The sequence below is a fragment of the Acinonyx jubatus genome, chromosome A1 (genome assembly GCF_027475565.1).
Source record: "Acinonyx jubatus isolate Ajub_Pintada_27869175 chromosome A1, VMU_Ajub_asm_v1.0, whole genome shotgun sequence".
Lineage (NCBI taxonomy): Eukaryota > Metazoa > Chordata > Mammalia > Carnivora > Felidae > Acinonyx > Acinonyx jubatus.
Genome location: NC_069380.1, coordinates 70,196,490 through 70,224,135, shown reverse-complemented (window position 1 = coordinate 70,224,135; position 27,646 = coordinate 70,196,490). Strand labels below are relative to the sequence as shown.

Below are 27,646 nucleotides of genomic sequence, written 5' to 3'. Positions count from 1 at the left end.
CTTTCCATGCTGTGGCCTCACAGGAATGTCCCATAAAGGAATCAGACTGAAATCATTCATGAGGAATCAGCCTGTTTTGGAGTAGTGAAGAAATAATACCTAAAAATTAGAAATAGGCATGCTTAAGAAGTCATTAAAATTTAAATAAAATTTAAATCAAAAATTTAAACAAATGGTGGGGTGCCTGGGTGGCTCCGTCAGTTAAGGGACTTCACCTCAGGTCATGATCTTGCAGTTTTTGAGTTCGAGGCCCGTGTCAGACTCTGCACTGATAGCTCAGAGCCTGGAGCCTGATTCAGATTCTGTGTCTCCCTCTCTCTCTGTCCCTCCCTCCCTCCCTCCCTCTCTCTCAAAAATAAAGATTAAAAAAAAATTTTTTTTAATTTAAACAAATGGATCCATACCCCAAAAAACATGTTATCACTTCACCATCCAAAACTATTTATCCATACAAACAGGAAACAGGAAACCAGAAGAGGTAATCTATCTATATCCCGTATCTCTGTTTTCAGTTCCCTCTGAGGATTAGGAAATTTGCAGTTATTCTGATTTCAGTATTAATCTCATCTTATTTACTATGGACCCTAGTTCAAAATAAGACTGGGAAAGTGTCCTTGGTCAGAAGGAACTAGATAGGGAAACAAAACAGAAGAAGTAACTTGTCAACAAGAAATTATTATATGCTCAGAAAAGATGAGTCATTGTTAGGCAACAAGGTAATACATAATAAGGCAATTACATATGGTCCCCCCAAAAGGAGGCAATGTAGCATGAGACCTGTCAATACATGTAACCCAGGAAGACAAGATTCTCTGATGAAACTAACAAGTCAAATATAACACAATTGGGAGGGAAGAAGAAACTGGCATAAGCTAGTGGTGACATTACAGTCACCAACTCAATCTAATTTCTGAACTATAACTGGAAATAATATAAAACTAAGGTTTTATACTCCACTTCCTATGCCAAATAAGTCATTAAATTTCAGACAGAACATATTTTTATGTTGTCACCATGCCATGCAGAAACTAGACCTAGCCATTTCAAGAGGAGGGGAAACAATATTCCACACAGATGATGTTAAATAGTATCAAAGCGCCCAGTCCCTCATCCCTACTTTCTTACTGTGTCTCTGAAACTCTAAATGGGGTAAGTCATGGGGGACAAGGAACTGGAAGAAAAGGTAAAAAGATTCAACCAAAAGTAAAAATTCCTAGAAAAATCCAAAATAGTCAAGTAGATGGCTGTCACCACTCCCTCACTGTACCTGGTCTAGACCCAAAATTTCCACTAATGTTCTACCCCAATTTATTATCCATTGGAGTACTCACTTCTGAGTACTATGATGCAGTTCTTTAATATTATTTGGTTGCCATTGATTTGAAGCAGAACAACCTCCCTCAGAACAAAACAAATTTCTCTAAGGTTTTTAAAAGGAGAAGAACTCTTGGTATGAAAAGATTGCTTAAAAAAAAAAAAAAGATACCACAGGTCCTGGTGCTGTTGCAAGTTCTTCCACAGTTTCTTCTCCTCTCCCCAGATGCCTACTCCCACTACCTGACCTCACCGCCCAGTGACGCTCCTGCAAACACTCTCAACTCCAACATGCAGCGAGTCTCCATTCTTTATTTCCCTCCCACCTAATGTTTCCAAAAAGAAACCTACTAAATACTACATGAGGAAAAAAATTAAATATTTAAGGAAGTACAGAAACTCAGGTTACCAAAGCACTATTGCTCCCTTTCTGTCCTCAAACTTCAAGGGCAGGTCTGGTCTCCTGTCCCCCCAGCAATCAACAGGTCTTACTTTCCACCAGAAAGCAGCAATCCTCTTTCTTTCTAACTCTCTACCAAATTTCCATTCATCAACTCAAAAATATACACTCAGTAAACACTATGTGCCAAGCACCAATCTGGCTCCTGGGGACACAAAGATAAACAATTCAGAAAGTTCTCTCCTCTCATGGCACTTACCATCTAGTGGACAATGATGTATAAGTACACAGGCACCTGAATATGCATACTCATGCATAAATATGAATATACACACAACACATAAGGGGGCGGGGAGTACAATAAAGACAACAGAAGGATGTGACTGGGGGTGATCAGGGTTCCTTTTCCTTGAAGCCTTCTCCGAGAAAACATACTGAAACTGAGACTTGACTGAGCTGGAGCCTGCCCTCTGAAAACCAGTGAGAGAGGAACATTCGTGACAGAAAGAACGAGTTGGAAAGGCTACAATACAGGAGAGGGCAGCAACCTAATGTTGGGTTTGTGAAGATCACTTTGGCTGTTCCACAAGGGATGAACTGTCTGAGGACAAAGGTGGGCACAGGGAGACTGATTAAGAAGCTTCTGCAATGTTCTAAGGGTGAGCCAACTGTGGCTTCCATGGCTGGAAGAAACAAAGGCTTGCAGTTTGTTTTAGAGATAGAGTCAGCTTGACTTGCTGATAGTGTGGATACGGACGATAAGGAAATGAAGGAAGATTCTGGGAGTTTAGGCACTTTCCCATTTTGTTATGGATTACAGGTCTAAAGGAACTTTTTTTTTTTTCTTTTGAACAACTGATAGCACCACGTTGACCCATATAAGACACAATACATACATAACCTCCCCCTTCAAGCAAAATCTGCCCCTATACTCGGTGTAACAACTTGATAACTTAAAGCTGGCAAATGATACCTCAGTGATGCAATAGTCATAAAATAAAGAATTTTATGTGGTTCTTCACCTTCAGTTTCTTGAATTAAGATTTCGTAGAATATAATGACTGATGGAGATGAAAAATGGGGCAAAAAAGTAAAAAGTGAAATATTTCTTGTAAGTGTCCTATTCCTAATTTGATAGTGTAAATCAGAAATCTCTTCAGCATCAAAGAGAACATGATTGGGGGGGGGTGTTCTTTTAAAAACAGTTGGAAAACATTTATAATTAGGCCTTTATTTCCTAAAAGTAGGGTTCAGAATTAAAAGAAAATGAAAGCTATTTCAGAGAATAGGACAGTCCTCCAGACGGACAGAATAGAATCTCATAATGGAACCTCAGAAGAGAGAACAAAAGAATGGGGGGGGGGGGGGCGGGGAGTTTCTCAGCCAGGAAGGAAATCTCCAGCTAACAGCTGTATATTATAATTACAGGTAAATCAAGTATTATGCATTGCATTGGTTAGATTCCTTTTCTCTCCTTGAATAGTTCACTTATTACCTTTTTGATTTGGAGTTTGTGTGTATATTTATGGGAGGGGCTATCCTACATGAAAGTGATATTTTGAAAAATCCAAACTACTGTTGCATACAATATCCTACAATTTCAATTTACCTGATTGTCTCATTATTAGATTCAGAATAAAAATCTGTTAATACTACATAACTGAAATTGTACCCTAATTATTATATCACATCAGAAAGAAAAAAAAAGTCTAATTGTCCATTTCCTGATGAAGAAGTTTGATTGCTTGATTAAGATGGTGACCATTAAATTTCCTCATGAAAAATATGCCATTTTCAGTTTATAATTAGCAGATGATCTGTAGATCAACCTTTGGAAACTGTGAATATCCTATACTCAAACAATATTCCACCCAATAGTAATAATAAACTTTAATGAGTCTTGTTTTATATAATTTTTACACTGCTTATAGCAAAATGAGTTTTTAAAAATGCTGACAATTTTTGCCTCTTCTCACTGTTGTTTCTCCAATGACTAAAAGAGGGCCTGGAGAAGAGAATGCAAAATGTACTTACTAAATAAAATGTATTAATTAACAATTTCAGTACTTGCAAATCCTTTATTTTCAGTACTATATTTCACTGTATAAACACACATTATTCATTCTAGTGTGAATAGACATTCAGATCTATACATACAATGCTCCCATGAGTATTTCTGTATCTGTAGCTTGGAACCCTGTGCAAGAGGTATATGTCTAGGACTATAACTGTTGGATAGTATGCAACAGTTACAAAGTACTAAAAAATCCAGTTTCTTCACTATTCTTTATCTCCATGATCACAACACTTATACAAACTACCATTACTTCTTTATAGGATGCCTGTAGTAGCCTCCTAACACAACTCTCTGCCACTGTAGTTGGTCCCCTCAGACTATACAGTGGTCACTGGAATTCTCTATTTTTTTTTTCTCACCTCTCTCCCCAGCCTAAAACATTAAGAGTTTATGTTGTACCAAGAAACCATAGATGTTTAATGAAATTAAAATTATGAACTCAAAGAAAGGAAGAGTGGAAGGTACAAGATGGCTTAACATAAACTTGTTGAATCACAGTACCAGGTAAAGCTATGCTTGAGTTAAGGAAGCTTAAAAAAAAAAAGGCACCTAAAAGGTATTAATATGAACATCAATTAACTGACCTATCAAACAAAATAAATTTTAACCGCTTTTACACTAAGATAAAATCCAAACACAAAATATAACATTCACAATGTTTACAATCCAATCAAAACTTAAGAGACACGTGAAGAGGGATGCCTGACTATCCCAGCCCCATACAGCATGGGACTCTTGTCTTGATCTTGGGGTTGTGAGTTTGAGCCCCGTGCTGGGTGTAGAGAGTACTTAAAAACAAAAACAAAAAACAAAAGAAAAAGAGAGAGAGAGAGAGAAAATGCAATCACCTCATGAGGAAAACAGTCAAAAGAAAAGAAGCCCCAAACTGAAAAACATACAACAGCTATTGCAAATTATAGCTATTAGAAACATTGTAAGTATGGAAAAGGATTTAAAGAAAAAGTCATCAACTACACTCCAATTAATTTTTTTTCTAAAAAGAAAACAGAATCATGTTGGGAGAAATTTTTAAAGATTATTAAAAATTAAAATTTGGGGAGCACCTAGGTGGCTCAGTTAGTTGAACGTCAGACTCTTGGTTTCAGCTCAGGTCATGCACTCACAGTTTCATGAGTTCAAGTCCTAAGTCAGGCTCCGAGTTGACAGTGTGGAACCTGCTTGGGATTCTCTGTCTCCCTCTCTCTCTGCCCCTCCCCCACTCACACTGTGTGTGTGTCTCTCTCTCTCTCTCTCTCTCTCTCTCTCTAAACTTTAAAACAAAAAGTTAAAATGGGGCTCCTGGGTGGCTCAGTCAGTTGAGTGTCTGACTTCAGCTCAGGTCATGATCTCACAGTCTGTGGATTCAAGCCCCATGTCAGGGTCTGTGCTAATAGCTCAGAGCCTGGAGCCTGCTTCAGATTCTGTGTCTCCCTCTCTCTCTGTCCCTCCCCATTTGCACTCTGTCTCTCTCCCTCTCTCTCTCAAAAATAAATAAACATTAATTTTTTTAATTAAAATAAAACAACTAAAAGGAAAAGATCCAACAATGTATAAAAAAGAATTATACCATGACCACATGGGATTTATTCCTAGTAAGCAAGGTTATTCCAACACTCGAAACATCAATTAATGTAATCCATCACATCAACAGGCTAAAGAAGAAAAAATATGATAGGACTATAGGAGCAGATGCAAAAAGTATTTGACAGAATCTAGCACCCACTGAGCTCAGCAAGCTACAAATTGAAGTTCTTAAACTTCATAAAGAACATCTATAAAAACCTACATCTAACCTTAAAGTTAGTGATGAGAACCTAGATGCTTTCCCCTTAAGTTCATGAACAAGGTAAGGATGTCCCCTCTTAGCACTCCTATTCAACATTCTATACAAGTTCTATTTTATGCAATAAGACAAGAAAAAGGTAAACACATTGGGAAGAAATAAAACTCATTAGCAGGTAATAGGATGTCTATAAAGAAAATCTCCAAGAGTCAACACAACAACCAAAAAATGTCTAGAACTAATAAATGAATTGTAACAAGGCTGCAGGATACAAGGTCAATGTAAAAAGTTGATTACACTCCTATGTACCACTAATGAAAACTTGGAATTTGAAATTTAAAACACAGTACTATTTACATTAGCACCCCCCCCAAAAAAAAAAAATTAGGCATAAATCTAACAAAAAATGTATGGTACCTATATGAGGAAAGCTACAAAGTTCAAATAAAATTAAGGAAGATTTAAATAAATGGAGAAATATTCATGTGTATGAATAGGAAGACAATATTGTTAAGATACCAATTCTCCTCAACCTGATCTACAGATGCAATAAATCCCAATCAAAATCCCAGCAAGTTATTTTGTGGATATCAACAAACTGATTTTAATATTTATACAGAAAACAAAAGGCCCAGAATCACTAATAGTAAAGGAAAATAACAATTTCAAAATATTGATATAGGACCGACCAGGTGGCCCAGTTGGTTGAGCATCCAACTCTTGATTTCAGCCCATTTCATGATCCCAGCGTCATGGGGTTAAACTCTGCATCAGGCTCTGCACAGACTGTGGAGCCTACTTGAGATTCATTCTCTCTCTCTCTCTCTCTCTCTCTCCCTCCCTCCCTCCCTCCCTCCCCCCTCCCCGTCCCCTGCTTGTACTCTTGAAAATAATTTTTTTAAGTTATTTAAAAAACAAAGATTGGCACCACCCAATTTCAAGACTTATTATAAAGCTATAGTCAGCATGGTATTGGTAAAAGAACAAACAAATTAATCAATGGAATAGAATAAAGAGACCAAAAATAGACACACATGAACAGAGTCAACTGATCTCTGGCAAAGAAGCAAAAGCAATAGCAATTCAACAAAGGAAAGTCGCTTCAACAAATAGTGCTAGAACTGGACATCCATACACACACAAAAAACTAATCTAGACACAATCCTTAAAAGGTAACTCAAAGTGGATCTTAGACCTGAATATAAAAACAACCAAAGTTCTAGAAGATGAATGATCTAGATGTCCTAGATGACCCTGGGTTTGACAATGAGTTTTTAAAATAAAAAAAATTTTTTTCAATGTTTATTCATTTTTGAGAGACAGAGCATGAGCAGGGAGGGGCACTGAGAGAGGGAGACACAGAATCCAAAGCAGGCCCCAGGCTCTGAGCTGTCAGCACAGAGCCCAACACGGGGCTCAAACTCACAAACCACAAGATCATGACCTGAACCAAAGTCAGACACTTAACCGACTGGGCCACCCTGGCACCCCGACAATGAGTTACATGAATTACAATGAGATACAACATCCAAAGCACAATCCATAAGAGAAAATCATTGATAAATATGTTCAAAACATGTATCTGATAAAGAACTTGTATCTAAAATAGAGTTCTTAAAACCCAACAGTAAGAAAACCCAATGTAAAATCAGCAAAAGAGGTGCGTGGGTGGCTCAGTCAGTCGAGCGTCCAACTCTTGATTTTGGCTCAGGTCACGATCCCAGGGTGATGGCATCAAGCCCCACATTGGGCTCTGTGCTGAGCATGCAGCCTGCTTGAGATTCTCTCTCTCCCCCACTCTGTCCCTCTCCCCAGCTTGCACTCTCTCTTTCTCTCTTAAAAAAAAAAATCAGTAAAAGATTTGAAGACACACCTCTATAAAGAAGAATGCAAAGATAGCAAACATAGAAAAAGATGCTCACATCTTTGCATTCAGGGAAATGCAAATTAAAACAAGATACTACTATATTCCTATTAGAATGGCTAATAACAAAAACATGCACAGTATCAAAAGCTATCAAGGATGTAAAGCAACAAGAGAGCAACAGGAATGCATATTCACTGCTGGTGGGCATGTAAAATAATCTTACCCTACAACCCAGTAGTCAGAGTCCTGAGTATATACCCAACTAAGTTGAAAATTCATATCCACACAAAAACCTGCATACAAAAACTTTGCCCACAATTGCCAAAAACTGGAAACAACCAAGATCTCTTTCAAAATGTCAATGGATAAACAATCTGTTGTATATCCATACAATAGAATATTATTCAATAATTAGAAGAAATGAGCTATCAAGCCACAAAAAGACATGGAGGAACTTTTACATACATACAGCTAAGTGAAAAAAAAAGCCCATCTGAAAAGGCTACATACTGTATGATTCCAACTATATGACACTCTGGAAAAGGCAAAAGCATAGTAGTAAGCAGTGTGTCCCAAGGGTTGCAGGGGTAGGCAGAGGAGGATTGAAAACATGAAGCACAAGGGAAACTATTTTGTATGAAACTATAATGGTAGAATCGAGTCACTATGCATTTGTCAAAACACATAGAACTACACAATGCAAACAGGGAACCTTACTGTAATCTGTGGACTGTAGTTAATAATGTATCAAGGTTGGTTTGTTAATTGTAACAAATGCACCACACTAACACCAAGTGTTAACAATTGGGGAAACTGCAGTGTGCTGGGGGTGGGGATGTATATAGAACCGCATGTACTTAACGATGTGTTCAATTATTCTGCAAATCTAAAATGGTGCTTAAAAAATAACTAAGTCTATTAATCATTTAAAGGGGGACAAACATTTGAAAAGACAGTTCACAAAAGAAGATTAATGAATGTGAAAGCATTAGGCATGTGAAAATATACTCATATTATGTATTAGGTATTAAGGAAATATCATTATAATCACACTGAAATAAAACTTACACATCCATCAGAATAACTAAAGTTAAAAAGACAGGCAATGTTAAGAGTTTTTCTGGAATAACTGGAACTCTCAAACACTTTTGTGGAAATGTAAAATGGAGGAAGGGATATTTTCAAAAAGGATAACAATGTTCTAGATCTTAATTTTGGCTGCATTTATTAAAGTTCACTACGGTGTACACTTAAAATAGCTAGGCTTTATTCTTTATAAAATATACATCAATAAAAACGATTTTAGGAAGCAGACAAAAAGAACAGACCACCATCAAGTAACAAAAATTAGAGCTATCTCTTCAACAGCTATAGAACACAGCACAACCATTTCAGCACTATGCTGACAGAAAACCTCTATCAATCTAGATATGCACATGTGGCAAAACATCTTTCAAGAAAGAACACAAAATAGGGGCACCTGGTGGTTCAGTGGGTTGGGCATTCAACTCTTGATTTCAGCTTAGTTCATCATCTTACAGTTCATGAGACTGAGCCCTGCATTGGGCTCCATGCTAAAAGCACAGGGCCTACTTGGGATTCTCTCTCTCCCTCTCTCTCTGCCCCTCCCCAACTTGTGCACAAGTGTGCGTGCTCTCTCTCTCTCTCTCTCTCTCAAAAATAAACAAACATTAAAAAAAAGGGCACTGCTAATCTGAATAGAAACAAAACAAACATCAGTCTATATACTTTCAAGAGATACACCTAAAACAATGATTCACTGGTTGATTGAAAAGTTGGAGGAACATACAAAGAAAAGACCAAAATAAGGTGGCTTAGACATATTATCATCACATAAAACCAGATTTAAAAGCCAAAAAGTCACTACACTTTGCTAAGAAGTAAAATTAGCCAAGAAGATACATGTTATGCTGTTATATTACTTATTAACTTATCTTAAGAATATACAGAGGCAAAACCTTAACAAGCAAGGAAAAACTGAAAAATCCACTCTTTTACAAATTGATCATATAATCAAAACATCACTAGAATATTTGAACATCCTAACAGGTAGTGCTGACCTACTGGTTATCTATAAAATACAGCATAATTTGAGAATATACATTATTTTCAGGCACGGATGTAAGATGTAAAGTGACATGCCTTGGCCATAAGGTAATTCTTATCAAATAAGATTCTAAATAAAAAAGATCATATTCATTTAACAGAAAGCAATTAAGTTAGAAATCAATAAAATAAGCAGTGCCTGGGTGGCTCAGTCAGTTAACTGTTCGACTCCTTGATTTCGGCTCAGGTCATAATCTCACAGTTCACAGGATCTACCTCTGCATGAGGCTCCTTAGGATTTTCTCTCTCTCCCTTTCTCTCTGCCTCTCCCCTGTTCATGTTCACTCACTCACTCTCTCTCAAAAATAAGTAAACATTAAAAAAAAAAAAAGAAATCAATAATACAAAAAGTAGAAAATTTTCAGTTATTTTAAAATGCATTCTTAAAAAACACAGTCAAAAACCATAATAGAAATCTGGGGCGCCTGGCTGGCTCACTCAATAGAGTGTTCAATTCCTGATCTCAGGGTTGTGGGTTTGAGCCCCATGTTGGGTATAGAAATAGAAAAGAAAAAAGAAAAAAAGAAAAGAAAAAGACAAGAAAGGGGAAAAAAAGACAAAAGGAGAGAGAAGAGAGAGAAACAGAGAGCCAGAAAGACAGAAATCTGAAAATACCCAGATATGAACAGTTACAAAAAATACATATCAAAACTGTGAAATAGGGTTTTCAATTCACACCACCACTTTAGGCCATTCTGCCAGCTACTGGAAATATTATTGGCAACCAACAGCTGACTTGTCCTCAGCTTTCTGCCCAATCTTAGGGACAGCCCACACCCAATGGTGAGCTGACACCGGTGTACAAAGGTTCAATGTCATTGCCCCAATGTCATTGAAACAGTTATAAAAAACCAACTCAATATTCAGAACTCTCTGTAGGGTCAGCTAAGTCATTTGTTGAGTCTGCATCTCAACTCAACTCCTCTTTCAGTCTGGTGTCTTTCACTCCTTCACATATACTGGTCCCAAGTGTATTTCTGCAATAAACTTCCAGAATCTGTTTCCAAAGGAATTCCACCTATTACAAAGGAATACATTTGAAAGGCTACTACAGTGATCAGAGCAAGAGGTGACAGGAGCTTAAACAGAAAAAGGAGCCGAGAAATGGAAAGAAGCTGATAAATTCAAGATTTGGGAGATAATGACTATCATGCACAAAGAGCAAAACCACAAAATGAAATAGAATAGTGAACAGTGAATCATGGGAAAAGCCTCATTGCTGATATCGAAACTGAAACCTCTCCACTTCCTGCCTCTATGATACATGACACTGCACATGGCAGAACTTCCATGAGCCCTCTTATTCCCTGAACAAGGCTGGCACAGAACAAGGCTGGCTCCCACAACATGACTGCTGGGAAGCAAACACACAGGACAAAGAAATAGTCTTTGTTGCTTAAGATCACAAGAGAAGACAATAAGTATGTGGAATACTAGAGGGCTTATGAACTAATGACAACTATATGGACTTGAATAAAAACCAGCATATTACTAGAGCTTTCCAAGAAAGTACAATTCAGAATCTGCTGGGAAATGTGGCTGTCACACAACACTTGGCTACATTGAAAAGCTCCTATTGTATACACAAACAGAGGTAGTTTAAGTTCAAGCAATTTGAGGTAATGAATTCCATTATCAATGCATTACTCATGTTGTGTATACTTGGTCATAACATTTTCTACTGATCTTATTGCTGTCTTTTCTTTCCAAATCAGTAATAGTTTTAGCATTATCAACGTAGTTTTGCCATACGCTTTGGGTTAACACATTTAGACTGAGGTGATACATATTTGCATCGAATACTATCTGGGATTTATCATCATCCAGTAACTGGAATGTAAACCTGTTATGTATTGCAGTCCAATTATGAATGAATCATATCTCCACTACCACTGCAGATATATAATATATATATTCTCTAAAAAGATACTGTAAGTGATCCTTATTATCACTTTATTTTTCCCAATGGAAAATTTTTTAAAAGTGTGAAAAGAGCACAGGATGGTTTGCCCTTCCTACGTTGGCCATACACACACAACACAAATAACTACAGAAATATATTTAGTTTAAATAAGAATGAACCAATACTGCACACATAAAAATACAATCAAGACATGTTATAAGCTAAAGTAAACCAAAACATAACATGACTTGTTTTGATTTGGCAAGGAAAAGCAATTATCCTTTTTAGAAAAACTGATCTTGTCTACCGATTTCCCTCTACTCAGGCAAATAAAAAATTAGATCCCTAGCTCTGCTCTAGGAACAAAAATAGAGCACATTTAATGTATTGATAGATCAGAGCAAAAGGGGTTCACACACAGCAAGTTTCCAAACAAAAACCAAAGGCTCAATGTTTTCACATTACTGTTGGAACATTATACACAGCCTCTTGTGTAACAGAAGAACAGAAAAAAGAAAAGGTATGCAAGAAAAACAAAAGATGAGGAAGAACTGAGAAAAGCAAAAGAGAGGCAATGGGAAAGAATATGGAAAAAATACACAGTGAGAACTTGTGAAATCACGCTAAAACCAAAACGTGTATGTTGGAGTAATAAAAGACAATAGAAGTACCCTAAGTGACGGTGGGAAATGAAGAAAGGGGACATAGGACTCTCATTCCCCCATCTCCCAGGGATTATCATTCTGACCTCGAATGACCACATTACTTCAATGATGGGAAAAGAGCAAGGTAAAAAATCCTCACTTTTTAATGGATTTCACAAAGAACACCATTCTCTTCAACCTAACTTTTTCCTTAGGCATTTCTTATTAAATCTCCTTAGCATATTAATCATATCTTCTACTGTGGACCTATTTGGAAAATAAATTAACAGAATGTGAGATTGAGAAGAAGGTATACAAACTGTAATAGTTCTTCAAAGGTTTCTTCAATATATCTTCAACCACACAGCCGTATACCATGTGTGAAATAAACAGCATGAAATAGAGGAAATAAAAGATTTGGGGGCTTAGCCAAGTATTTTTATCCCTCTTAACACAATTTGTTCTTATGTTAAAAAAAAAAAAAAAACCACAAGCAACTTTTTATGTAATGATATGTCAAAAGGAAGATGGGAGGTACAGACAGGGGAAAAGAGCCAGAACAGAGAAGAAAGCAAGACCACAGCTCCTCCCCACTAACCAGAGCCGGAGGCCATGGCAGTCTGAAGACTAATATCAAAAAGAAACCAATGGAAGGGGGCACCTGGCTGGCTCTGTCGGTAGAACATGCAGCTCTTCATCTAGGGGTTGTAAGTTCAAGCCCCACATTGGGTGTAGAAATTACTTAGAATAAAAATCTTAAAGAAAAACCACACACACACGCACGCACGCACACACGGGAGAGCCTATCTTGCTAAGAACATAAGATGTCACCATCAGAGAGAAGTGAGAAGGCAATAAGGATCAGTCACATAATCTCATACATCTGAATCTTAGATTCCTAAAACTGCCATTATCCCAGCCTAATGAATCCAAGGACAACCTTCGAGAATTGATGAATAGTAAATACTAAATACTAAATTTACTTGAATAATCTTAGATTACTTTTTAATTATCTACTTGCTGAGACTTTATCATGGTTTACTTAATGTTCCAGTTCTTCCCAGGTATCTCCATTACAAAATTCAAGATTAGGAAAGGGGGGAGGAAGTGAGAAAATCTCTGTCAAATTATGGTCTATAAATATTGTGAAAAAAAATTTAATGTATGACTACTTAATTCATTTGTATACTGATATACACATTTCTATTTGTATTCATTCACTGAATAACCACTTGCTGAATATATACTATGTGATAAGCATTGTCTTAAGTACTAGAAATGCAAGGAAAACTAACTCACATGGTCAACTTTATTACAAAACAGTAACTAAATGAACATAAAACAACCATTTGCAAAGATAAATAGAATCTGTTTAATGCAGGGAATCCCATGCTATTTTAAGAGAAAAGCAATCCATCAATATACTTCAATAAAAGCAGCAAGGAGATATTTCCATATTGAAATAAGTCCTGAGAACATTGCAGGACAAAGAACACACTTTATGAGATACTGTTTGGTTTGATATTATGTTATCCTTTCCTTAAAAATGCTTTATAACCCAATCATTCAGTCCTTCGGGCCTTTTAATAAATATTTGAGGAAAATGTGTATTTTTCTAATGTTGTGCAAAGTATTCCATATATATAAGGCCTAATTGGTTTATAGTGTTGTTCAAGATCTGTATTTCCTTACTGATCCTCTGTAGATATTCTTTTTGTTGTTGTCGTTGTTGTTTTGACTTAAACAACAAACATTTATTTCTCATAGTTTTGGAGGCTGAGAAATAGAAGATTAAGTTGCTAGCAGATTCAGCGTCTGGTAAGAACCTACTTCTTGTTTCATAAACAGCCAAGAGTCCTCACATGGTGAGAAAGGCAAGGGAGCTCTCTGGGGTCTATTTTTTTTTTTCATGGAATTTTTAAAAATATAATCTATTGTCAAATCGGCTTCCATACAACACCCAGTGCTCATCCCAACAAGTGCCCTCCTCAATGCCCATAACCCACTTTTGCCTCTCCCCCACTCCCCCATCCACCCTCAGTTTGCTCTCTGTATTTAAGAGTCTCTTGTGGTTTGCCCTCCCTCCCTCTCTGTAACTATTTTTTCCCTTTCCCTTCCCCCATGGTCTTCTGTTAAGTTTCTCAAGATCCACATATGAGTGAAAACATGAGATTCTGCCCTTCTCTGAATGACTTATTTTTCTCAGCATAATACCTTCCAGTTCCATCCACGTTGCTGCAAATGGCAGGATTTTTCTTTCTCACTGCCAAGTAGTATTCCATTGTGTATATAAACCACATCTTCTTTATCCACTCATCAGTTGATGGACATTTAGGCTCTTTCCGTAATTTGGCTATTGTTGAAAGAAAGTGCTGCTCTAAACACTGGGGTACAAGTGCCCCTATGCATCAGTTCTCGGGTAATCCCTGGGTAAACTCCTAGTAGTGCTATTGCTAGGTCGTAGTGTAGTACTATTTTTTGTGAAACCTCCACACTGTTTTCCAGAGTGGCTGCACCAGTTGTATTCCCACCAACAGTGCAGGAAGGTTCCCGTTTCTCCACATCCTCGCCAGCAGCTGTAGTTTCCTGATTTGTTCATTTTAGCCACTCTGACCCATGTGAGGTGATATCTCAGTGTGGCTCTGATTTGTACTTCCCTGATGATGAGTGATGTTGAGCATCTTTTCATGTGTCTGTTGGCCATCCGGATGTCTTCTTTGGAAAAGTGTCTATTCATGTCTTCTGCCCATTTCTTCACTGGATTATTTGTTTTTCTGGTGTTGAGTTTGGTTAAGTTCTTTATAGATTTGGGATACTAACCCTGTATCCAGGTACGTCATTTGCAAATATCTTTTTCTGGGGTCTCTTTTATAAGGATGCTAATCCCATTCATCAGGGCACATGGCTCTGTCCTGATGACCTGATCACCTCCCAAAGACCCCACTTCTAAATACCATCACGTTGAGGATGAGATTTCCACACATGAATTTTGAGAGGACACAAACATTCTGTCTGTAGCAATTGGCTAGAACCAGCCGTGTGTTGGAATTGGCTTTTATTAGCTCAGAAGAGCCAACTGCTAAATTTTCAGGAAACTTGGTAATACTCAAAATGCACCACTTTCTAATTATTCTCCTACACCTGGCTATATCTATGTTCTCGATGCTGTGTTGGCATGGTGGAAATACTACAAAATGGCATGCTACTGCACTTCTCCAAGATCCACGTTTTCAATACTGTCTCACTGGTAGGGCGCCTGAGTGGCTCAGTCCATTAAGTGTCCAACTCCTGATTTTGGCTCAGGTCACGATCTCACGGTTCATGACGTCAAGGCACATGTCGGGCTCCATGCTGACAATACGGAGTCTGCTTAGGATTTTTCCTCCTCCCTCTGCCCCTTTTCCACACATGCACGTTCTCTCTCTTCCTCTCAAAATAAGTAATAACGTCTCATTGGTAACTTGAAATTGGCTATGGTAGAAGTAGTGACATCATGGAAATCAGCAAACTTTCTACAAATCAAGGATTTTTTTTTTTAACTGGAAGGCACATTGTTCAACTTTATTGGTGAGAACTCCACACACCTGTCAGAATGGCTAAAATTAACAACTCAGGCAACAACAGATGTTGGCTGAAGTTTGAGGTGTTCAAGAAAGCCGGTGTAACTAAAGTATAGCAGGCAAGGCGGGGAGTAGTATAAAATGTGATTGGAGAGAAAGCAGGTGCCAAATCATTTGGGGTTTGTAATCAGGCTAAGGAATTTTGATTTTATGTAAGTGCAAGGAAATGCCATTAGAGGGCTTCAAGCAGATACGGAGTGGGATGAGATGGGGGTGTGTCCTTATTATTTAGAGTTTTCAAATATCACACTAACTGTTATGTGAAGAATGGCTTTGAAGTGTTTAAGAAAAGAAGCAGAGAAACTATTGTCACAGTCCCTGAGAGGACAATGGTAGTTTGGGAGAGGGTACTAGTCGTACAGATAGTGAGTAGTGAACACAGGAGGTATTCTGAATGAAGGACTGACAGTATCTATTGATATATTGACATTAGGATGACAGGGCAATGGCACCAGGATAGATCTTGGGTTTTAGCTTTAGCCACTGAGTAAATGGGAGTGACATTTACTGAGATGCAGAAACTGTGGATGAAGCAGGCTTAGAGGATGGTGAATCTGGGGATCAGAAAACATTTATTTAAATCGGACATGATCTGCAATTGTTGAGAAAGACGTGCCAAAGAAAAGAATCAGAACAATCTGGAAGTTAAAGGGCAGGTTAAATGACAGGTTTCAGATTTACAATTTCTTTTCCTTTCACCAATCAATTCAGCTTGATTGTATTAAGGACCTTTGATCCAGTAAAAAAAGATCAAACTTTAATGCAAATCAGTCTTACTGATTACTGTTGTCTATCTCTGGGGTTAAAGATAAACCAGGGATCAATAGCCCTGTATCTGTAAACTTAGAGAGGTCAAAGGAAAAAATCAGGAGTGAGAATGAAGGAGACAAGGCAGACCAAAAATCAAGTACACAGAGGTAACATATTAAGCCCTAATGGTCTCTCACCCTGTCGACGATACGAAGCTGTTTCTTTAATGCCACATATAACATGCTTAAGTGACTCACAGTATTTTACACCAAGTGGTGACTGAAATGTTAGCTCTCATCCTCTAATCCCATTAGTTTAGGAAAAGTATAATGAAAAATCGATAGTCTTTGGAGCTAAATGAACCTATATTTAAAAGCAGGCCCACCACTCAGTAGCTCTGTGACCTTGAGCAAATTACTTACCATTTCTAATCCTCAGTTTCTTAAATGTAAATGAAAATAATTAACCCAGGAATTAGCATTAGAAATAACATTCACAAAGTGCCTGCAACATGGAAAAAATGCTCCATAAACAAGAGCTACTATTATGTAAAAGACACCTAATTCATCAATGCTCAAGGCAGTTAGCTTCCTCCTTTGGCCTCACAGATTCCTGTTTCCAGGAGAGAAGACTCAAGAGAGGAGGGAATCACAGAAAAGCCCAATTTAATTTTCTCCAGGTAACACAGAAAGAAGGAAAGCAGAAAAATATGTCAATAGGTATATATGACATCGTCAATCTGCTACCCATAAATAGACAGTTTCAAAGGTTTGATTATAATTCAGTTGTTTAGAACTAGGAGCATATTTTCCTGTGGAATCAATGTTTAATTCAACTCTTAAATGAATTCACCAAAGCCCATCAAAATCATAATGTAGTTAAAGTGTGATAGATCTCAATAAAATGAGTAGAAAACAAAACTGATGAATCACCAAAAAATACAAAATACTGAGAGTGGAATAATATTTAATTTTATTTCATTTATTTTAGAAGCTGGCACTTTAGGGAAACAGTTTTATGGGAGGTTTCTGTGGTGATTCAGGGGGGTTTTCAGGGAAATTCCAAGAGCTTTATAATAGGCTGATGACCCTGGTTCTTTATTATGTTTTATTTCACCTCAAATTTTATGGCTTCCCTTTCTTTCAGCATAAGCAAAACACTAGCACTGTTAGACTTCACAGCCATGATTACGATCATTTATTTCACAAATGAGAAGGTATAACTGGAGAAGAATGAGAAGATAGGAAAGAGGAAGGAGTCATAAAGGTTGCGCCTAAATATAAAGAAAAGAGCCTGCGATGGAATTCGGTAACTCCTTAGCTCAAAGGGGAGCAAAGCACAGCATTAAAATACTGAGGAAAGCCAGGTGATGAGAACTGTTCAGAGTCCCACTATGATTAACTGATTATTTTAAAGGTCACAGATTATTTGGGGGAAAAAAAGAAAGAAAACATAAAGGACAAGACATGAAAAAGCAAGCAAAGCCATTTGCAGCCTGCCATTTACACAAAGGAAATGCTTAAGAGGTGAAGATTCATAATTTGAAATAAAGCATGCCAATATAATTCAAGATTTTCTTCCAATCCCTTTCATTTCTCTAAATTTATCCAAATATTCTGTCCTTTTTATGTAGATACTATTAACAGTACTAGTCTATCTTATTCTGTAGTTAATAACAATACCACCTAAACTAGAAAGATGACTTCTTAAATCTACACGTATACAGTAGAATGAAGTGAAATTACTTTAGAAGAAAGTCTCCTCAAAATCCAGCAGGTATATGCTACCTGCCTCTTAGGCTGTGAGGAATGACAGTGATTTCAAACTTCAGAGAGACGCTTTTGATTTTCTCAAAGAAATAAACCACGAATCAGTTCCATGCAGTCCAACTTATTCAGCAATCCAGCAAATCTTCCTGTGAAGTACTGAAATGTTTTTTTGAAAATGTTGATGTGTCAGAAGAAATGATTAAGGAAGAGATGTTATAGTCAGATAAAATAAGATTTTCTAAGACTGGGTCTTAAATCCAAATCTGTATCAGTAGCAGCTATGTTTGCAAAACAAATAAACAACGAAACACACTTAACCATGAGCCAAACCAAAATAATTTAGCCAGACCCAACCAGAAACAGGGACACAACAAGCCAACAACTTTCCAGATCACTAAAGAACTGTTCAGCTAGCCTGAGCCAATTGTAAAGAATGTATTTACTAACGCAATCGATTACTTTCAGAAATAAGATGTATATACCATGTATCACAACTCTGTAAATGTTGCCAAATCAAATGTTCTCTCAGTGGATAAAACAATTCCAAACAGTGGATCTTAATGACAAAACAGGACCAAAGAAATGTTAATGCGGGATGCTGAAAAGTTTGGCCCCATCCGTGTAGGAATGCTAAGAAGGTGAGATTTCCTGACTGCTGAGCATTGTCAGATTTCTCTCACAAACCTACAAAGTTCTGTCAAATGTATACAAATACTAATTTGATTAACACAACTGTAAAGTAACTGGATACCACCACTAATCCATGATAACAATTTGTCCTCACCTATTTTTTTAATTGGCAGATACTGAAAATATAACAGTTGTCATGAGCAATAAAGGAATATTTTTTTAAATAAGAAGTTGATAAGCCCTGCCCTAAGTATAATTGTACCTAAAACAATCAAGTAACACAGTCATGAAAATGTCCTTCAGTTTACCGTTTACTCCAATTTAGAATATCCAGTTCTGATTTCTCAAATTCTGTTTCTAGCAAGATTATTAAAACATCTTAGGACAAGGTAAAAACTTGAAGAGCCTTGTCAAATGTGAAATCTTCATTTTAATCATTTATGTCTTTAACTTTAATAGGTTGTATTCAGCTAAATACATAAAATTTACATTATATCCAATCTCAAGAGTTAAGACAATTCCTTCTTTTAATTAGCCAGTGATTTCAACTTACAAAAGAGCTGTAATTAAAAAGTCAAATTACTCTTTAAAGTTCACTTTAATAATATGCTAATTCGGCAGATAAATTCTTCCAAAGGGACAAGTAATCAGAATCCTAAATGTATTAAAATATTATTTGCTCTATGGGGTTACTTATTACATGTTTACTCAACCGTATCTGCTGAAAGCCACAGAAACTCTAGCAAAGTTAATTTAAGAACTTACCAATTTCCCTTGCAATTCTGACAGCTTCATCTGCATCCTGTAAAAGCAGGAAATGAGAGCCAACATTAATCCCATCAGCCATTGCACAATGTCTTTAGGGCAGTCATATATTGCACTACTGTCTCCTCTGATTCATTTAATGTTCAATTTTACAACCTTCTAACTCTTTTCTTTCAGAGAAATGTAAAATTAATACCATAAGTGGAATGTAAATTCTACCTCATCATTATTATATTAAGAAACTCAAAGCAGTTTGAAATGAGCTGGCAGGAAGCACTACCAGAATTGCCAAATGATTTGGTGCAGTTGCTGGAATTTAACAGCAGAATTTAGATGTTTACAATCAATACTGAATCATAAATCAGATCATTAAAGCTTGTCTACAACCAGCTTGTTCCTGTCCTCTGATATTTACATGTCATGTTTTCCTGGATTCTGTCAGCAGGGGGAGTTGATTCTCTATTGTTTCAGAGAGGCTCAAGATTTTCCAGAAATAAAAAAAGTAAATTTCCAATATCTCCAGGAATTGTCAATTGTCTCCCCAAAAATTCCTTTAGTAGTTTCCATTACTTTTTCTTTTTTATTTCATTATTTTGTCAGGTACATATTTTATCTTTATATCTTATTAAGACAAGTAATTTAAAACTTTAAATTCCATGAACCAACTTGTGGGGGAAAACTTCAAAAAAGCCAAGGAAAGCAAATGCCTCCCAAAACAGTACAAGGTAAGAGTTGATGCATGTAAGAATTATTGCCAAATACCAACCAATGCAACTGAAAGGAAAAAAATTTCCCTTGAATCTAAACCATTTCATTGATCAACTTTCACCTAACACGCCCAGCACAGGACACTCCTGATACATCTCCCCATGGAAAAATAAAAAGACAGCTGAAAAGAAGGTGTTACATCCAAGCCTCCCTAGTAAATATGACTTTTCTTTACAATTCAGTGATGTAAACTAATCACAGTGATGTAAACTAATCACAAGGAATAACAGTAATGTTTTGAAACCATGAGGTAGTGAGAATGCCTGAATTTTTCAAAAATAACTTTAAAATATTAAATTGAAGACTGGTATTTTTTAAGCTTTTAAGCTAGTAATCTAAAGGTGTAGAGTAACCATGTCAGAATTCTCCCCCAAAAGGAGGGGCGGGGGATGTTTATAACTGGTTCATTTATGTCCAATAAAAAAAAAAAATCTTCCTTAAAAGTCTTCAGTACCTAATAACATCCCCTGAATAAGGAGGTTGGCAGGGGAAGTTGTCAGAAAAATTTAATTTCCTTTCATTAGCCAGTCTGCTCCACAAATAGGTGCTTGTTAAGTTCAAAGCAGTCCTGAAAACAACATCAGTTTTAAGTCTCTCTCTCTCTCTTTTTTTTTTTTTTTTACTCCAAGCAGTCACATCTGCTAATGAGATTTTCCAAATAACAATTGTTTGCAAGTCAGAGATAAATCTATACCTCCCACTCTACTCTCCCAAAAAAATCAAGGTTTACTGCTTTATTACACCTTGCTGTTTTCACTGACCCTACATTCTCCAAATTTTAGCTTAAAGGGATAAAAATCCATGAAAAGGGTCATTTAAGAATGTTAGTGGCTTCCACACATTGAGTTTGGAGGTTCTTTGTTCAAGCCAGTGACAGTTATTGGAGAATACTTCCCCTTAATAGCCTCTCTGTCAGGAAGTGTTAAAGCTGCCAAATGCGGACAATTAGTGCCTCGCGAACAAAATACAGGAAGAGTGCTGGCTGATGGAGACTGGATTATAAGAAGCCTAGAAGGAAACTTTTAACATGTCTTTTCTTTCAAATGTGTAGTAGTATATTTGCAAAAGATATTCTGAGAGAAGATAAACTGCTGTCTCAAAAGTCTGTTATCTTGAGAGAACTGACAAACAGGCAAACGTTAAAAGATAATGCACAGAATTCATTAGTGATATTTATTATGTACACATTGTAGATGTGTGTATATAAAGAGATATCTATTTACACAAAGCACAACTTATAAAAATTTTGACTGTCACAAATCCAACATTTCTATAAATAACCACAAAACAATCCTGTCTTTTAACTTAATCAGTATGTTACATTTTCTTACCATGATGTGTTATGCAATATTTGGGACCTTAAAAAAAAAATCATTATCAGGGCACCTGAGTGGCTCAGTTGGTTAAGTGCCTGACTCTTGGTTTCAGCACAGGTCATGATCTCACAACTTGTGAGTTCAAGCCCCACATCCAGCTCTGTGCTGAGGGCACAGAGCCTGCTTGGGATTCTCCGTCCCCTTCTCTCTCTCAGCCCCTCCCCTGCTCATGCTGTTTCTCTGTCTCTCTCAACAATAAACCAACATTTAAAAAAAATCATTATCTAAGATTCAGGTTTAACTGGGCAACCTGTATTTTTATCTGACAACTCTTAAAAACAAATTTTTTTTCCTACTATGACAAGCAAATTTTACTAAATGCACTTCCAAGTAAAATCAAACTGCCTTAAAAATAAATTTTTCACTTGTCATTCATTTATCCCAAGATATTTTATTCAGGACATATTATATATATTATAAAGCTTGAAGACCTAAATCTCTCAACCCAGCAATTTCATTTTTAGGAAGCTATCCTATACACATAGGCACATGCATGCACACAGAGAGATATATAAATAAAATTATTTTTAATTTGTTGCTTGTGATTTGATAAGAAAATCAGAAAAACAATTTTAAAGGTTTTCAGTAAGGGACTGGTACCAAAAAGGATACATACATGAAATGGAATATGCCATAGTCTTTTAAAAGTTTTAAAAGATGAGGTTGATCCATATGTAATACTATGTGAAATAGTTCTTGCACCCACAGAAGAACTTAACAGACTTGTTTAATAAGGGAAACTGAAAGAGAGCAAACAAACCAACCGAGAACTGAAATAAATGGCACATGGAAACAAACAGTACTGAGGGAGATAGGGAGGGAGAACATGTTTTAGACAGACTGCCCAGAAAGGGTCTTCTGGGGGTGACTGGCTGGCTCAGTCAGTAGAACGTGTGACTCTTGATCTCGGGGTTGCGAGTTCGAGCCCCAACTCAGAGGCAGAGATTACTTAATAAATTAAAAAGAAAAAAAAAAGAATCCTTCTGAAGTGAAATATAAACTAAAGCCTGAAGAAAACAGTCGCTGTCATGGGAAGATTAGGGAAAAAGAAGTGTAGACAGAAGGAACAACGTGAACAAAACCCCAAATTTGGAAGCCATTTCCTATGTTCTAGAAACCAGGTCTGTGAGGTGAAAACTGAAGACAAAAAGCAAGTGGCAGAAAAGGACAGTATAAAATCCGGTGGAAGGCATGGCCTCTCCAGCAGGACCTTTTGAGACTCAGGACACAGTTCCAAATGCCTTGGCTGTATGCCAGGGAATGAGGACTAGGGTTTAGGAAGGTAACTCTTCCACTTCAAGAATATGCCAAATATAGTGTGTGCCATGGGGGAAAGCAAGTTGTAGGATAATATATATATGACCTTATCCACATTAAGATAGAAAAATACCTTGGAATGCTCATCAAAGATCATGTATGGACATATTCAACCACCTCAGCTTGAGTTACTGCTCAAAAATAGGATTAAGAGTTGGAGAAGAGGCAACTTTGACTTATGGCTACAGACCCTTAGGTAGATGTTTAACTTTATTACCAGTAAGATCAAAATTTCATACTTCATACCTTTCACAATTTAAAAATTAAACTAGCCACACTTGAAGGTGTTATTCAATCTACCTAATGATTTCCAGGACATTAAATGTTATCACAACAAACTAGTATTCCCAAAATGTGCTTAAACTTTTCATGACTCCCCACTGCCTTAGAACCAAATTTTAATTCCTTTACTTTGTGTCAGTACTTGATCCCGCCTGCTGGCGCCACCAGTCTTGTCCCCAGTCCCTCCCTACCTCTGCTTTCCTTCCCACCCCCAAGCCCACACAGGCATTCCTCCAGCTGCCTGGCCTTTACACCTCCTCCTCAGCTCATCCAGAAACCCACTACTCTTCTGCCCCCTTCCACCAATCCAACTCTTACACTATACGCCCCATACCAGGCCCTGACGACAGGAGGGAACAAGAAAGGCACCATGCCAGCCTTCATGTAATTTATAGTCTAGTGGAAAAGACAGACCCTTACATGACACACAGTGGCTAAGAAATCATTATTGAGATGCATGTTACGCAGAAGTGAAGAGGGCGTGTGACAACAGGGAATCTCTAATTTAAAAACAGAGTTCCTGGAAACTTCTCAGATACTGCAACTATGAAGAGAGACCTGCAAATGAAAGAAAGGGTGGAACAGAGTCAGCGGGGCTGGGGCCTGAAGAGTAAGCCAACTGTACAAGGAAGCAGGGCTGCCACAGGCCACAATAAAGACACTGAACTTCAGCCTAAGAGCAAGAAAACCAAGTCCCCACTATGGCTGCATTCTGAAGAATCTGAGCTTATAATTTGCTCATTATTTTGAGTATTATCTACCCTCTTCATTTCCCTACCCCATTAAAGTACAACCTCCAGGAAAGCAGAAATCACTAACCGGTGCAGTAATATATTTTAAATGCCTACAACTGCCTGACACATAGTAGTCATTCGATAAACAGCTGTTGAATAAAAAGACTATGAACACATGAATAGTTTAGAGAGAGGCAAGAGGGATGTGAGGACTTTAGTTGGGAAGCTATAGTCCAGATGAGAGAAAAACTACCACTTTCTCTCAAACACAGGGGTGCGTGCTTCACATCTCACCTAAACCTCACCTTCTCTAGAAAGCCTCTCCAGCCCTTCTACACCAGGTTAGGTGCCATTGCTGTGCAACATTACACTCTGCCCTTCAATTATGACAGCCCCTATCACTTAATCTCCCTGACAGCAATGACTAGGTCTGCTTGCTCTCTATGAAATCCCCAGAGCTCAGCAAGTCAATACATCCACACGTTATTTGTTGAATGAATAAACAACTATGCATCAGCTTCCACAGAAACCAGCCTGTTGCAGTAGGTGCCAGCACCAACAGAAGGGCTCATCTCCAGAGCATCAGTGTTTGAAGCAAATAAACTTCTAACCAAGGAGATGTAGTGGCTTGTTCAAATCGACACATCTAAGTGATATACAGCAAGGGAAGTACCACTTGGTAGCTCAGAGCAGGAGCTCAAGAACCAGATGGGCTAGGGTTTTGCTTCAGTTTAACACAAAGCACACTCAATGAAGTACCACTGCCACTGGGCAAAACCAAGCCCAATATGTGCCCTTGTCTTTTTATCCTCAGTCAAGCACTTTTTTTTTCATGTTTTATTTTATTTTTGAGAGAGAGAGAGACAGCATAAGTGGGGGGAGGAGCAGAGAGAGAGGGAGACACAGAATCTGAAGCAGGCTCCAGGCTCCAAGCTATCAGCACAGAGCCCGACACAGGGCTCGAACCCACCAACTGAGAGATCATGACCTGAGCCGAAGTCAGACATCCAACTGACTGAGCCACCCAGGCGCCCCAGACAAGCACTTTTCTTACTGCATGCTGCAGCTTCAAATGTTTGAAACTTGGGTTTCACAAAAACTATTCTTAAAAAAAAAAAAAAAAAAAAACTTAAAAAATAGTGCTACCCAAGCTGTAATTTTAAACAAATGTTTCATTAATTTAAAAGATCAGACTTTAGGGCGCGCTGGTGGCTCAGTCAGGTAAGCGTTGACCCTTGGTTTTGACTCAGGTCATGATCTCACAGTTCATGAGTTCAAGCCCACATCAGGCTCTGCACTGACAGTGTCAAACCTGCTTGGGATTCTCTCTCTCTGCCCTTCCTGTTCTCTCATTCTTTCAAAATAAATAAGTAAATTTTCTAAATAAATAAGTGATCAAATTTTACATGGCAGTAACTTTTCAAATTGAAGGGCCACACATTATACTAAAATATAGGAGAAAACAACAGATATTCAACCTGATTTATAAAAATGTAAAATAAGTATTAAACTTGATTTTACCAAATACACTTCACTATTTATATAAAACAAATCCCTTTTAAGCAAAACATCATTACTTCTTCACAAATCCAACTTGGCAATATTTGAAGAAAAAGAATTGCTTCTACTCTTTGCTTTAGAATATTGTTTTCTTTGAAAAAAATTTTTAATGTTTATTTATTTTTGAGAGAGAAAGAGAGACAGAGCACGAGTGGGGGAGGGGCAGAGAGAAACAGACACAGAATCTGAAGCAGGCTCCAGGTCAGCACAGAGCCAGATGCAGGGCTAGAACTCATGAGCTGTGAGATCATGACCCGAGCTGAAGTTGCATACTTAACCAACTGAGCCACCCAGGTGCCCCCTTTTAAGATTTTATTTTTAAGATTCTAAAGTGATCTCTATACCCAACATGGCGTACGAACTCAAAACCCCAACATTAAGAGTCGCATGATCTACTGACTGAAGCAGCCAGGCACCCCTAGAACATTAAGACAGTTCCCACATCTATGCATTATATGATATGCAACGTGAAAATATTACAGGGATTAAGACAGCAGATTCCATGCAAGAAGGGTTCTATACGATAACATTCTATGATTTACTAAGAGAAAATTTCTCACAGGTGGGACAATGATCCCCTGAAAATCAAAGAAAAGTCAAATACAAAAATTTCAACACAAGGAATAAAACAAATTTGGTGCTATTAATGCCCTTATACAATTTTAAGAACTTAGAATATTTGTTTTTATATCAAAAGTTAATACAATTGAGAAAACACAGAAAAGTATAAAACTAAATGAAACAAATCATTAGCAATAATATTCCTGATGGCTTCAAATCAGGAAGAAGGACAAAGGAATGGTCTAACAATATCATTTGATTCTATTCTCCTAAATGATTATGATCCCTGTGGTTCTTTCTCTAATCCCAGCCTATAAACCCAGTTTGAAGGAAGCCACACTCAGGTTCTGAAGTTACTGAGCACTTGGGACACTGATGAGGTAAATATTAAGCTGTGTAATTCCAAAACAGCAGTCCCAGAAATGCAGAAAGAGTAAAGACACCACCAGAACCAGTAACTATTTCTTTTACTCCTCTCTGAGCATAATTTACATTAAATGAGCTCTATCATCTAACCGAAGAACAAAACAGTCAAAAATTATGTTTTACAAAAGAATACAATGGGAGGAGTGGATGATGTTGCTATATCTAAATAAGCAGATCACAAAAATGTCCAAAGGAGTTGGGGTGCCTGGGTGGTTCAGTAGGTTGAGCATCCGACTTCGGCTCAGGTCATGATCTGGTGATTTGTGAGTTCAAGCCTCACGTCGGGCTCTGTGCTGACAGCTCAGAGCCTCCCCTGCTCATGCTCTGTCTCTGTCACTCAATAATAAACACTAAAAAAAAAAATAATGTCCAAAGGAGTTAATAAAAATTGGGTGGTTTTTCTACAAACCTATTTGTTAATACTCCATGGCACCTACCTGGGGGGCATCCAAAGTCCAATGGCTAAGAACACAGGTGCTGGAGCCAGAAGGCATGAGCTCTGACACTGGCTCTCTGACAGCAAACCAGTTACCTCCCAGGGTGTCTCCCTGGAATTGGGTCTCCTCATCTCTAAGATGGAGATAGTAACAATACCTATTTCATAGGATCATTGAGAAGATGAAATTAGCTAAGGCTAAAGTACAACGGAACAATATGTGGCACACAGTATGCTTAGCAATGGCAGTCTGCCACCCAAGAGTCCCAAGTTTGTTTCTTCCCTGCCTGTCTTTGGTTGGTATATCTTGTGGTCATCATGCAGCCTCTGAACCCGTACAACACAGAACTATTATTGGTATTACAATACCACAAAAAACGTGCGCCTGCATCCCTAGAACACTCCACAGGATCAGATGATCTGTATACTCACAATTGCCAATGAGCAAGGGAAGAAGGGCAGGGAAGGGAAGCAAAAACTGTAACAAAGACAGGCAAATTCAATTCGTTATCACTGATGCTATGTTTTGCGTGCTAA

At 37.6% G+C, this 27,646-nt stretch overlaps 1 protein-coding gene across 8 annotated transcripts in view; it reads right to left on the bottom strand.

Annotated features, from left to right (window-relative positions):
* PCCA (propionyl-CoA carboxylase subunit alpha) overlaps positions 1-27,646 on the bottom strand; it is a 404,001-nt gene that overhangs the window by 251,394 nt on the left and 124,961 nt on the right. For all 8 annotated transcript variants that reach the window (XM_027065165.2, XM_027065168.2, XM_053217534.1 and 5 more), the window contains one exon: positions 19,650-19,686. In XM_027065165.2, the coding sequence (XP_026920966.1) occupies positions 19,650-19,686 (37 nt within the window). The remainder of the gene's footprint in view (positions 1-19,649; positions 19,687-27,646) is intronic.